Here is a 15215-nt window from a genome sequence, read left to right as displayed (position 1 = left end):
CTGAGGTTGCGTTTTGGTGAAATGAAATGTATCTTTAACCTTTTAATCTGAATATTTATTAAAATGTCATAAGCTACTTTCTACATTTTTAATATGTTTTGAACATCTGCAGTAGTGAAAGATTGATGCAGCAATTTCCTAAGTGTACATAAGTTTAGTGATGGCTTACAAGTCATTAGAAAAGTCAACTAAACTTACAGTAGCGTCCCCACAAATCACATCATTTTCCAGGTGGACTCTAACATCAGATCAAAACTGCAATTTTTCTTCCAGTCTGATGAGAAGTCTCAGTATCTAAGCAGAAATGCTGATAACTCTAAGGCTACTCTGTTAAACCAGGGAACACAATATACAGGGTATATTATTTTGCTTTCATCTTCTCTGTTTCCTCAAACAGATGTTCATTGTTAATGCGGGTTTTGGGTCCCCACACCAGTTCACACGCAAGTCTGCTTATTAACCATTTTGGTATCTCAATACTTTTGTATCAAATAAAGGACTCTTTCTGAGTTACTGCAGATTCCAATAATCTACCATATGTTTCTTCACATTCTCTTTGTGAAAATTATTTGGGCAGCACAAACTGTCCTTGTGTAACATATTCAGAATCAGTAACATACTCTCAGTGCAACAAAAGTGTATACACTCAATTTCCTTGCATGTAAAATAGAGATGATGCTATTTACAACTTATAAATGTGCTGTGAAGCAGCTTAATCTATGCTTTGCAAATACTCAACATTATTCCTGTAAGGTGTAACTTCATCAAGTGTTCTTAGGTACCATAATTACTTCCAAAAAGTATTTCTAAAAGCCTTTAGCAGGAAAATAAGCTACTATATAATTGAAAAAAATCTTCTAAATGGCTTTCAACATTTCAGTAGATAAATGTAAATAGATTACCCATTCTTGGGAAACTACCAAAACTACTTCCTTCTTCTAGTACAAAGGCTACAGATACAAAAATAACGTTTTACAAAATGGGGAAGTTTTCTAAAAGTTCACAGACAAAACAAAGTATAGCTTCCATATGAAACCTTTGCTATGCAGAAATGCATGGCAATATGTGTATTACTAGGAACTCTTACTCAACTGTGAACCCATTTAAACTTAGAAAGGTGCTCAGATAACAACTGAGCATGAATGAACTCCTGTCTCTTGTCCTGTGTAAGGACAGTGTCAAGAAAGGAAGAAAAAAGAATATGGCAAAATTACTGCAGCAGTATCACCTGTTTTGAAAGGCCTGTTGTCATCTCTCACAACTCACCGAAAAATATTTAACACCAATAGGATCCTGAAGAAGACGCTCAAATGAAACAGCCCAACTTGCAACTCTTCTTTCTCGAAGTCGTCGACAGCTCTGTACACTGGGAAGACTGGCATTGCTACTGAGGCTGTTCTCACTGATGCAGTCTTTTAAATCAGTGCTATTCAGCTCTGTTAATAAAAGAAATTAACAAATCTGTCAATAAAGTGCTATTCACTTTTACTCTTCAACACTGTTTACTTGATTTATCACACCTCCTGCTCAAGCTCACAGTAGTGCAGAACTTCAAAATATCCCTCTCCATTTTTGCATAGAAAAAATAACCACAAACATCTCTCAAGTTTCTTCTGCTGCACTGCAAAGAAAATGAAATGAGTGTCTTAAAAGCAGTCCCCTGCCAGAAGCAGAAAAGGCAGGTACAAAATGAAATACCTCACAAAATAAAATACCTTGGGCAAATTTTCCTGCTTACATTCCTCACCCTGTGGCCTGCACTCCTTCATAAGATTATTCAATGAAGGCAGACCTTCAAGAACCCACCATTCACCAGAATGGCAAAAATCTATTTGGTGATAAGAGCAAAATTTCATATACACTTAAATCAGTAGAGACAGGGAATCTGTGAAATTTTACGTGGAAACAAAAGATGCCTGTTAAATACTGAAAATTTAGGAAAGGATTTGATTGAGTAAAACAACACCAAAGCAAATGAGCTAGTAATGGATGCCTTCCTCATCCACAGCAGGTAGAGGTATCAAACCACAGATTCTGAATTTATTATGGTTTCTAATAAAAACAGGGATCTTTTACTCCCTTCCAGACTCCAGCCAACATACTGAAATAATCTAGGGACCCCAAGATGAGAAATGACCAGATTCTTTAGATCTTGAAAAAACAGAAGTGCTCTTTGTATTCTGAAAAACAAATTAACAAGAACCCATAAAGAATTCAGGAAAACCCAACCCTGTGTAGCAGCCTAACTAATAATTCAAGTATTACCCCAGACCATCTTTGTCACATATCAGTAAACAGAACACACAAAATCTTAAAGTGACTATTTATTCACAGAAGTGGAAAACTGAAAGAAATGGCTGCGCTAAGTAAGAGAGGGAACTGCTTACAACAGGGTCCTATTCCCAAATTTGTCATTTACTTGTTGCATGCCCTTTTACAGCACACTCTCTACATCTCCCAGTGCACACAAAGGACACATTACACTAGAGATGCCAAACTGAATGAGATTCTGTGACGAAGGGACGAAAAAAACCCAGACATACAATTATTTGAAAAATTTGCAGTAAAAGATGTGATAAAATAATATCCTCAAATTAAATAGACAGTATATTCAGTAATTTTATGCCAAATGGAAAAGTAAGTATGCAGCTCACTAGAAATGTAAGCTGTTTGAGAAAACTGAATGCACAAGTCAGAAATGGACTATTCTTCACAGGGACATTTTTGTTATTCTCCTCAGTTATTCATGTGGATTAACTAAAGCAAGGAGTAATTTCACCAAAAATACTACTTTATGAGATCTCCCGAAGTCTCCTTTTCTTTTATAAATATTTGAAAGCACTTTGCATTTCCAAACTTTATGTTACAAAACATTACTGCTCCTCCCTGGAACTATGAACTTTGAAAAAAAAAAACCTACTAAACAACAGCTACAAGCATAAGAAAAAGTTATAAAGATAGTCATAAAGATAAGAAAAAAATTTTTTAAAAAGTTCTAAAACTTCATTTTAAATATGTTCTGTAACTCAGAAATATTCACTAAGACCTAACAGTTAATTACTGCGAGTTTCTGTATGCAAAGCCATTTTTCAAGACAAAAAAATCAAATAAGACAAAGATACAGAATTAGATTATGGAAGAATGAAATGTAACTTTATATTTTCAACAAGGATAATATTTAAGGGCAATAGTAACACAACATGTATATAAACATTTTTCTTTGCCTAATCACCATTTTAATCAAAGCTAATTACAAACACTCAGCAAATAATGCCAAATTTTCTTATAGAAATATTTATTCACTTTTTCCTTTAAGGCATATGAAAGAGCATAACCAAGTCAACTGTTAGCTTCATTAGAGAATAGCTGTCACCACAGTGAAACTATTGTGAAAGAAGCTAATGTGAATCTGAAGAGAATGATATCTAAATTTATTATCTGAAGTATTTTGCTTTAACTCTGCAGGTGGATATGTTTTATTTTACAGTCCAGGATATAAATAGACACCCACTCCTTGATAGATCTGGAACAGTTTCAGATACTGCCTCACTCCTGGAGGGTTCAATCCCCAGTGTTCTCCAGTGATGAATGATGAAAATTTCCTTGTTCCTTTCAGGCGAAGTCAGAAAGGTAAACTCATCCCACATCCCAAACCCTTGAAACCTACTTGGCTGACGGAGGGAAATTAGGGAGCGGCCACACAAAGCACTCAGCTCTCAATCGAGGGGTCACAGTGCCTTAGGACTGGGGAGGGACTGCGAAGAGGCAGCAGAGCAGTCATCAGCTGGTCAGCCTCACTCACCTTCCTCCCAGCGGCAGCCGTTCCATTTCCCCATGGCAGCAGGGAGACCAAACTGCAATTACAACCTCTGCGTGTTTACACCAGGGGGTAACTGCTAACTACCTTTAATTGCTACCAGCTGCTCACTCTCTCCAGCTCCTCAGTTACACTCGCTCTAAACTGCACTGGACTCTCCTCCCTCTGATATGCTGCCGACTCCAGAGGTCCCACGAGCGCAAATGAACCCCAATAAGACTGTATTTCCAACAACCATGGAGCTACTGGCACAGGTCCTCCAACGTGTTAACACAGCATTAAGGGATTACTCATTCCCAGTAAACTGTCTCTGTTCTGGTGGATTTTATTTAGCTAATTCAGACCTTTTTCAGAAAGAACTGTTTGAATTTATACCTGACATTGCTTTGGTTTCCCTTAAAGCAAAAATGCAGTCAGTTTGCTCTTAAAATCTCTACAGCTTTCTGCTGGGGTACCTGTCAACCTGGAAACAATGCAGAACAAGGCTGTTTCCCAGAAAAGGCTTGGTTATTGTAGTTTGTTTTACCACACAGATAAACAGTTGCAATGAAAACAGTTACAGCCTAGTGCAGATATACCGTTAAGAACAGGAGAAAAAGAAAGATGGAAAGAAAAATATCTCTCCAACTCTAACACTAGTACACAAAGTATCCAAATCACGCTTAAATGAAGACTGTATAAACCATAACTCCTGCTCCACTCCTCTTGCAGAGAAATGTTTCCAATGAAAGACTGCAGCATCAGGTTTCCTGACTCTCACAGCTCATGCATTCCTAGGTACACACAGCCCACCTTGGAAAGCGTGAATGGAGGAGCTTTCCAACCGGATCACATATTTTGTCTAATGAGCACTCTGTGATGATCATCAGAGGAAACAGAGAGCCCTGATTCCCACCCTCAAACCTTCTAATCACAAGGCTGTTGTGCAAAGTGGACTCCTCCTCCTCTTTGTAAAGTATTTAAAAAAAGACAACGAGCTATTGGGAATCTCAGGATGCCAGAGGAGTTTAATGTGAAAAACTCCAGCTCTGCATGGACAGCATAGACAATAGCAGTGCTGTGACATTTCCAAATGCCTGCCTGCCTTTGTCTTTACTGTCAGAAGCATCGACTCATCTTGTATTACCTGTAAAAGAGGCTCCTTGCTCAAGCATCCCAAATCCCAGGGACCTAACTTTATTTCTGTTCTGTTTGAAATCAACCATACCTAATGAAGAAAAACTACTTTTGATGCAAACTCATTCAGTTTCATTTATTACCTTTTTCAAATACAGAATTAACACAGAAAGCTATCTAAAAAATCCTCAAAACCCAGTATTTTACACCGTTTGCATTTATACATTCTGTGGAGGGTTTTGGGTTTATATTTTACAAAAACAGCATTATGTAAGAAAATGCAGGCACTTAATCAACTAATCTTGAAAGTAGTCAGGATAAGATGGCTTCAAAAGTTTTGATTTAAATAATATAAAGCCATAAGCCTGAATACAATTCACAAAGGACATTTTTGTATGCATTTTTATGTATTTTGTATATATTTTTCAACCTACAAATATTCTCATTATTGTGAGAAGCTAAACACATTCCCTGTAATCATCGCAACACGTACATTCACATAATTAAGATATTCTAGTTAATCGTTAAATACATTACCTGGGTAAAGCTGATAAGAACCACTGTGGTGCCACTTAATCAAATACTTCAAGCCCTTCACTGAAAGCCATCCTTCTGAATCCATACCAAGTTCAGCTGTAACGTCCTGGAACCCATTGGGTGTAGATTAGCCTTACTGTACAGCACATCGTTCCTCTGAAATTTTGGAATGAGGGAAGCTAAAGCACTTCCCCCCAGCAATTCCTGGGAGCCTCTAACACCATTCTAAACAAATTGATTCTTTACCCTCATGGCTTCAAGCAGAGGAAAGCAATAGTATGCTTACCACAAAGCATTATAAAATGCTACATAAATAATTTAAAGAAAAGACCTTTTGCCACTGCTGCTAAAGGAACTTGAATTATTTATGTTACAGTGGAACACAGCTACAGTAAGCATGCACTGCCAGCGGAACTGACAAATAAGTCATATACCTGTTGAGGAAATAATCCATCTGTATTTAGAGTGTAAAAAGCGTAAAACAGGGGTTTGTTTTATTTTGTACTTCGTTGCGAATTTTTTGCTCTACATTCTTTAGTTAGTTTTTAAAATAGAGTTTACATTATTTATTCTTGTAAACATCAGATGCCTTTCAAAAAAGGTCTTTAAGAACACTTTTCCTTATGGAAATTCTGTCCAAGCGATGAACATAAAAGGCAAAATCAGCTGAAACTACAATAAAGTAGTATCTTGGGGAAAAAATGTGCATATAGTATCTGTTATGCTGCAGTATTTGGAAGGAACAGACTTTAGTTTTGTGGAACTGATCTCAGTAGGGAATAGCAGGTAAGAACTAAGACATTCTCATTAGCTCAGATACCTCACCCCCTCTTTGTCTGGGAGATGAGTGATGATGTACTTCTGTTATACGTCCTTTGACCTTAAGGTTTTCCCTTTGTAAAGTGCCATTCAGGTATAAATAGCAAAGTCGCACATTAGCTGGGGACTGCTGATCATCCCTGTGATGATTCAGATGGCACAGTGCTCAAAACATCAGCCGCAGCCTGCATGCTGTGTACACACTCACTATTCCTACAGTCAGCGGGAAAGGACAGTTTCTGAGACAGGAAGTAAGAGAAACCTGCTAATTACAGGTCGTTGTAGTAACATAAAATGGTTTCTGCTATTCCTAGACCAGAGGTGCTGCAGATTAGATGATCTATAGCAGTGATCTTGCATTTAAGCAGTATTACAGTTTGCATTCCGATTGTCTGCAATTCATTAAGCAAATCAATTACAATTAAGAGTTGCTACTGGTCACCACCTCTGGAAACAACACTAATTTAAGTACCTCGATCTCCTACACGTTACCTATCCTGCAAAGCCCAAGTGCATAGTTTTGGATGGTAAGAACACCCCCCCCCTTGCACAAGCTGAGAACCATGTAAAATAAACACAACAAGGGGTAGATGGTTTCCAGTGCCTGGCTCTAATGTAATAAAAGCCATATGACGTGAGGCTTCACTGACCTAGGAAAGACAATGTACAGAGAGCTGTTGTGCCTCTTATTACACTGAAGGGATGTATATAAACACATAATAATTACTTTTTACACATGAATTTCCTTCCCAGACTAATGCTTAACAATAGTATTTATAGTATCGAGTTATATGTAAAATACTAATATTAATTAGCAATATAATGCAGAAAAGAAGGCTCTGGAGAGACTGAAGAGCAGCCATCCAATACCTAAAGGGGGCTACAAGAGAGCTGCAAAGGGACTTTTGACAAGGGCATGGAGTGACAAAAGGGGTAATGGCTTTAAACTGGAAAAGGGTGGATTTAGATTAGATATAAGAAATTTTTCACTGTGATAGTGGTGAGACCCTGGCACAGGTTGCCCAGAGAAACTGTGGATGTCCCTTCCATGGAAGTGTCAAGGCAGGTTGGATGGGGCTTTAACAAAACCTGATCTAGTGCAAATTGTCCCTGTCCATGGCAGGGGGTTGGAACGAGATGGTCTTTAAGGTCTCTTCCAACCCACATTCTGTGATTCTGTCATGATAAAGATTTAGTCTAGGAAGGGAAGTATGCAGTGCTGTACTAATGGTTACACTAGTTAAAACTGCTCTAAAATAGAAATGCCCTAAAATGTGTAAATCTGTGGAACTATTAATGCATTAGTGAGATTAAGGAAGACGGGAAAAATTTCAGTTCTGCGACATAATAAAAGTAAAAGCTGGAAAATGTAATTCACACATGAATCAGAGCTTTTTACTCAATGCAACTCTAAATGAAATTAATAAGGAATTTATTTAATTTCATTTTTTCTGGTTACAGTCTCTGTGGTTCCTATTTTTCCAATCCATTTACTGGGTAGTTAAGCATTGATTCAATATTATTCAGTATAGTTCAACTACCATTTCTTACACAAATTACACCCCCCTTCTTAAGTAGCATTTAACAATGAAGAGACTGTTCACATTAAATATTCTGAACTACCTGAAAAGATAAGTAATACGACTCAGCAGAAAATTGCATATAACTTCTTGGCTGTTCTTTCACCTCTGTACCCTTAGATTTCATGACTTCACAAAACTGTATAGAATTAATTGTGAAAACAGTTACCTACTGATTTGGAATGCAATAAAAAAGTCATATTGGAAGAACTGAAAATAAGTGGAATTTTTAAAATAAATTTTCAGCTGGAGGCATAAAAAGCTTGAGATTACTATCATATGATTACTATCACAGGAATCTCCAAGTCTGGATAAGCAACAGAAGTAACATAATTTTCATTAACATAGAGCAAGAACCCTCCTGGAGACAAGACACAAGTACTTTCCATTTTAACTAAAAAAGGTCAATCAAATTTTTGGCCCTCAGCACCGGGGCTACATACAGAAACAAAAAGTCTGTGCTTTGTTTTGATTTTTATATCAAGCAGGTAACATCTGGGGGGAAAAAATACACATTTTTCCCACAAAAACATATGCTACATTTTAGAAATAGAAGGCAGAATAAACACTGTTATTTTCCGTTTTGTTTTTTTTTCACTTTGCAGACAAGACAGAGTCTATCTTCTCATCCAGACAAAAGTACTGTACAGCAGTAGACTGTGTCAGCAGTAGAGAAGGAAAATACCTGATAAAGTCAGCCAACTATTGGAAAATGGCTCTGGCAAAAGGACCAAAACAGTAATGTTTCTCACAAGTGTACTTTTAGTCTCACAAGGAATCAGAAATTAGGACATGATGAAGTTTTGTGAATAGTATTGCTAATTTTGCATTTACATTTGCATATAATATAAAAAAATTATCCTTACCATTCAAAATATTTCTGCGATTTCACTGCACTAGTTAGAGCAACACAGTTTGTTCCCTTCTGCCCCTTTTATTTTATAAAATTGTCTTGTACTGTTGTCAAAGAATAGCAAATGTAATAATATGTATGTAAGTGAGTTTCTCTGCAGGATGGAGTGAACCAATTCCTGCCAAGAAAGACAAGGAGAAAAGCCATCTCCTGTATACTCCAAACTATACAAATTTCTTTATTCCATTAAAGAACCATACTTAAACTGTTTCAATTAACTTCAAAGCTTCATAGAAATCATCTTCTAATGTTTAACAAAGAGTGGACATCCTTTAAAACATTAAAGGCATGTTAAAATTAAAACAAACAAGCTCAGGTGCAATTAAGAAGAGTTTACTTAGAAGTATTCCAGAAGTGGAAAAGCTCCATGCTGGGATTTTACAAATATCGAATTACTTACTCCCTTCTCAAAATGCATCACATTTAAGAAATTTCAACATCAACAAATGTACCAACACAGCTTACAACTTAGAAGCTAGAAACCTCTTCAAAAGCACACAAGGTATGTAAAGGACAATGAAACAGAGAATGAGATTTTATCTACCATCCAATTACAAAAAACTCTACCAGCTCTGCCTCTTTATTATTATGAATAAAGAAGCCTAGTTATAATAAAAACGTGCATATATAAATGTGCCATAAAAATATTATGCAAATAAACCACTGAAAGTATGTGAACACAACCCTGCAATATTTTCACTGGCACAGCTCCCAAAGCAGTCACAGAGTTCTGTGCCACTTTGGACTTACATCTTGTAATATATCACATTATTTACCACATATTATGTTGCCTAATGTGGAAAATTGATTATTTTTCATTATAAAAGTAAAAAGCTTTGGCTTACCTCCATCAGAAACAGTTGCTGACTGCAATAAGAAAGAGAAAAAGAAGTATTACTTAAGTTTCATGGCAAGTATTAGAAATCTTTGAGCTTCACATAATATTTGAAGTGTTGGCTACTTTTATCACTTTATTAATAACAGATAACATTAGCAAGGAAAATCTAAAGAAATCAGCTGTTGCTTTCTCACAGGTGTTTCCTCCCCACAATGAAATTCACCCCAGGCCTTTTAACCACTACTGTCCAGGAATTTGAACCCACTAGTATTTACAGTACTTCCTGCTGTGGTAGCTACACTGCTTGCAAAAGTCCTTATTAGATGAGCAGACACAATTGGTTGGTACATGTGACAAAGTAGATACCTAAAACTGACCTGCAAAGACCTGAAATGGAAACAACACCTCATATATTATATTTTCCTGCAATAACTGGAGATATGTAGAATTAAAATTAAAATTCAGTATTTTGTCAGTCAGATGACTCTGAAAACTTCCCCTGTCAATCACTTCTGACTGCTACAGAGAGAAAAGGTTGTTCAAAGTGTTTTCAATAACCTAGAGGTAAGAACTCGTCACCATCTCTACCAGTATTGTACATTTTCAAGGACAATCAGTCTTCTGGTGAAACACTGAAGTTTAGGTGCTTAACTACCCTAAACTTCTCACCTTTGATCACAAATTATCTCAGGGTAGCTAACACCTCTCTAAATCCAAGTAGTGAACATTTCTCAAATGTGTACTCAAATGCTTGCACCTTGACACTCAGCTAAGTGAAGTCTGGAGGACAGATCATTTTTAGGTTTAAGTTTGTGTTGATTCGTTAATGACTATTAAAAAATATTTTTGTTTTAGTTTGGGGAATCTTTTCTTGGTCCCTTTAAGTAACTTTCTAAATAGTTAAAAAGAAATTCTCTTTTGTACTGCTCTTTAAAATGCTAGGAAAGAATGCCTTACAATATCTACAATTTCTTCAAGATGGAAAACACACAGAAGAAAAAAAGCAGATACGTATATATACAAACAACTCAAGCAACAGCTGTGTCTTCATAGTTTGTCTGTAGTATCCAGCCTTGGGAAGAAACATTCCCACTCTTCAAAATCCACAAACCCCTTGGTAATCCTTAAAAGACTAATTATTCTCCTTCCACTATTTCACTGCAGGATCTCACATACTGTTAACACTATCTGAAGAACATCCCTTGTTATAAACTGCTGTGGCCTCAGCACCCACCTCTCCAGGAGAGGATCTGATCTGGTCTTTGACACAATTGTGCTGAAACTTTCAAAGTCTGAACTCGTCCCTATTGACATCATTCCTCTGGTGCTACTTCAGATAAACACAAATACACCTCTCATGAAAAAGATCCAAAAAATTATGGCACTTCTTGCTTACCTACACAAAAATAAAGGCTTCTGGATGTGTGAAGCATAATAATATAATCAAAAGTGTATCCAGGCATCTCACTTTAATAGCTTTTTTTCAAGTATGAAAAAAAGTAGTTCTGTTTTAGTTACAGTTCTTCAGTGAGGCTTAGGACATCTTTTCTACTTCTCTTTTGCACATAAGTCTAGCAAGCATATTATGCATTCAGAGGCCATAACTTAATTCATGTTTGTAATTCAGAAAATTTAATTTACATTACTGAAATCTGGTTTATAAATATGATTGCTTCTAATTTCTTAGTCACATCACTGTACAGTACAGCTAATGAACAAACAACTTCAATGTCATTTCTCAAAGAATTAAGGAAAAGATGACTCAAAGTAAAGTAATAGTATCAGTTTACACATTAGACATAAAAAAATAAAAGTACTTTCAAAATATATATGTTTTAGGAATCGTCATTTACTTTGGCAGCTTGCATGAATCTGGACTCAAACAGCAAGTACCTTCATTTTTTTGAAAGGTATGAAGTAAAATTAATAGGATTCTCATGATAGGAAAAAGAATACAGTACTTTTGGCAAAAACTGGGAAGTTAACAATTGTAAAATATTATTTTACAAGGAAAATGGGGTAATTTCATAGAAAAGCTCAATCATTAATGGACAATGAAATATAGTTTTACCTCAATCCCTTTACCATAAGTTAATGCAGTGAGCTTTCTACACACCTTTTTTGGGTTGGTTTTGTGTGATTATTTTAAATGCTTTGCTAACGCGTGTTACATTAATTCAATAAAACCAGCTCAAAACTTAAACTTGTAATTATTGTGTAAGAACTCACAGTAATATGTTCACATTTGTGAGTACTTAGAAATCTCAATATAAACCTTTCAGAAATGGCATACTGCACACTTAGACAAAGAAGTTTCTCTTCTAAACTGTTCAGCTGAAACTTGTCTAGATTTGTCAAAAGGTATAAGTTGCAAGACCAGATTTTTTTAAATACTATGATGATCTCATTTTAAAAATACACTATATGTTGGGGGCTGTTTTTCATTCTTCAGCACTTATGTTTACCACCACTGGAGGCTCTTCAGGACAAAATTTGATCTACTACACAAACAAAGTTTGATCATTTGATGAAATTTAACACTACATACATATTAAGAACCACCTACAGAAAAATATGTGTATTAGAAAGCTGTAAAATTGAACAGTTAATGTAGGTAGCCATTTCTGAAAGATGAGGAAGGATAGGGATGACTTGTACCAGTTAGTGCTAATGTGAAGATTTTTAAAAAGTATTTAAGCATGTAATTCCAAATGACGGAACATACATGTTATGAATGTATATATGAACTATCACCCAGAGATAAAATCTAATTGCATGCAACCCTCAAATCTTTCACAACCAGATAAGACCTGAAATTAGTTCTTCAAATTACCCCAGTTTCCAAATTGGTTTAGGAAAAAGCCCATGGTATATGCCAGGAATCTGATAGTAACAAATCACAAAAATTTAAAAAATAAATCTAATTTAGGAAAACTAGAATATCTTCCAGTATATCTCTTCATGGGAACTCTGCTTGCTCATCTAACTGGATTAGCTGCTGAGTTATACAGACACACACTCCCCACACACACAAAGTTAGGGGATGCAATTCTCTCCCTGATACTTCAGGGCAGGATCTTGATTCCTGTGGTTCAAGTGAGAAGCTCAGTGCCAAGGCCAGCAAGCTAAACAGTGGCTTCCCAGTTATCATAAACCATAAAAGACACTCTAGGTCTCTGTAAACTGGCAAATGCTTCAGCATACATTTGATAGCATAATGTTCTGAATAAGAGAAAACATGTTAAATTTCTCTTTGTATCATCTCTCTTTGCTAGGTGGAAAAACCAGAAGGCCCCAGGAGGCTTTTGATGTCATGTTCATGATCTGCTTGCAGCAAATCTAAAAGAGTTTTAGCGTACAATAATTATCAGGGAGAAAACTACTTTGTGAGTACATAATTTTTTTTTCCAGAATAGAAGCAGATGACATAGTCTCTTGCACCAACAACTGGGTACAAAGGGAAAGAGGGCATAAAGGACAATAATGCATGAACCCCTACATGAAGCTGGTCTGATGACAACTTTCAGGTGACAGAAACTCTTATCCAGAAAATCCACTTACATGTTCCATTTCAAACAGATCAGGTCCCAGGGAAGTAACTATATACTGTCAAATTCTACCATAACACCATCATGCAGAAAACAAAAAATTACCCTACCCATATCCCAGACATTATATTGAGAAAATAAATCCTCATGTGCAAATTACCCAGGTTACAACAATACAAAAATGTCCTTTTTCTCCACCTCAAGATTTGTCATTTAAGTCAAAGTTATGCTTCAGTAATGGAGTAGAACAAAGGGAAAGATGGGGATACCGGGAGCAGTGACACATACTGGGAAATGCCAGGCCTTAGCAATAAAATGGAGCAACATGAAATCATCTCTGTTATCAGAGTGGGAGTGAGTGCCTTCCTGAGTCAAAGAAGATATCTCTCTTTCCCACTCGTCCTGAGATAGGGAGGGTAAAAATCCTTACAGAGAGTGAAGCCGTATTTCTCTCTCCTACTCTAATAATGACAAAATCACAGACTAAACAGAAACATCTATTCCGTTCCTGGGCACCCAGAAAGATTCAGAATAAAAGGGATTAAAAATGACCTCTCTGTGTCTCCTTTCTAAATCACACTTTCTTCCAATACAGGCATCTTGCAGCATCCAAAGAATTCTCTGACTGCTGCCTCCAGCATCTGTTACTTACCCAGTACAGTATCATACCACACACTATTTTACAAAAGCACCCCTCTAGTTAAGTCTTTCAGGTTGCAATGGCACACTTAGCTCCACCAACCTTCTAAACTGATTTTCTCATATGATTTCAGTATACAAAATAACTTTGGAAATCCTGTTGTGTTCTTTAAGAGAGATGAAGCACTGAGTATTTGCAGACTGAATACAAAGAGCCAACTTTCAAACATTCTGTCACTTAGCTCAGGGAAAGCCTGTCACTCAGCTGACCGTCTGCTTGCATCCAGCTTTGTTCAAACTACTTCTTAAATCACCTGAAGGCACTCATCCTTTTGCCAAGGTATGAATTATGAGTGGATCCCAAGGTCTTCAGTCACATTACTCCAGGATTTACATTACATACACATATTTTTATCCTTTTAAATACATTACAGCATCAGCATTGCTTATGCCATGAACCCCAATGATCTCTGGAATGAAGATCATGTCTCAAAATATAGTATATACTATTCTAACATTTTAAATAAAAAATAAAACCTGTTACTTATAAATTATTGCTAGATTTTCCTTCTAATAAACAATCTCAAATGTACTTCTCACCTAAAAATTAGAGTAATATTACAGGGGGTTTTATCTTCATTTCAAAATATTATTGCAATTTATTTCATGATTTAGAATTCTTTGAGAAGGGTGCCCCTTCACAATGCCACTTAAAGGAGGACTATTACACAATTTTCCATTTCAATTCTCTATCACCAAATTGTATTTATAATAGTTAATACAAAAGGATTCTGTATGCAAGACTTCTGAAGAAAAAAAATACTGTAAAACTACGGTACAATAACTTTCCTGAATATGTTCAGTATATTTTTGTCAAATATTTGAATCTATGAAAACAACATAAGAGTAAATGATGTGACATTTGGAATTCCTTTAAGAAATAAATGTTCAACTTTTTACCCCAAACAAAACCAATCTTATCACATATAAACACAGTGCCTTAAGTGCCAAATCCATCCCTAAAATTATTTTGATAAAGATATATACAAAATTTATACAGTTTTACATCAAGATATAATATTGATATAATGGTACAGAAAGCATATACAAAAAACATTGCACAGAATTAAAAATTAGGCACACATTATAAACATACTGATTTTTTAGCTTTATACATATTGGTCACAGCTCATAAATACATATAGAAATCTCGGTGTTAGTTGGTATAGTAAGATTACTTTTCTCTGATAATAAAATCCAATGTTTGCATTTACAAAGGAATTTTAACTCAAATACTTTAAAGTAAAAAAGCTTAAAGGCTAAGCAAAAAGCATTCTGAAGCTGATACCAGTCTTTAATTTCTTGCCAGTAACAATAGCCTCTTCTAATTTCTCACTGCAACAATGCC

At 35.9% G+C, this 15215-nt stretch overlaps 1 protein-coding gene across 9 annotated transcripts in view; it reads right to left on the bottom strand.

Annotated features, from left to right (window-relative positions):
* RGS12 (regulator of G protein signaling 12) overlaps window positions 1–15215 on the bottom strand; it is an 85086-nt gene that overhangs the window by 33218 nt on the left and 36653 nt on the right. For all 9 annotated transcript variants that reach the window (XM_027686761.1, XM_027686762.1, XM_027686763.1 and 6 more), the window contains 2 exons: window positions 9628–9649; window positions 1267–1436 (listed from right to left, as the gene is read on the bottom strand). In XM_027686761.1, the coding sequence (XP_027542562.1) occupies window positions 1267–1436; window positions 9628–9649 (192 nt within the window). The remainder of the gene's footprint in view (window positions 1–1266; window positions 1437–9627; window positions 9650–15215) is intronic.

The sequence above is a fragment of the Neopelma chrysocephalum genome, unplaced genomic scaffold, assembly GCF_003984885.1.
Source record: "Neopelma chrysocephalum unplaced genomic scaffold, ASM398488v2 Primary Assembly neopelma1_71, whole genome shotgun sequence".
NCBI classification, from domain to species: Eukaryota; Metazoa; Chordata; class Aves; order Passeriformes; family Pipridae; genus Neopelma; species Neopelma chrysocephalum.
The sequence above is the reverse complement of the archived record's forward strand: the minus strand, read 5'-3'. Positions and strand labels throughout refer to the sequence as shown.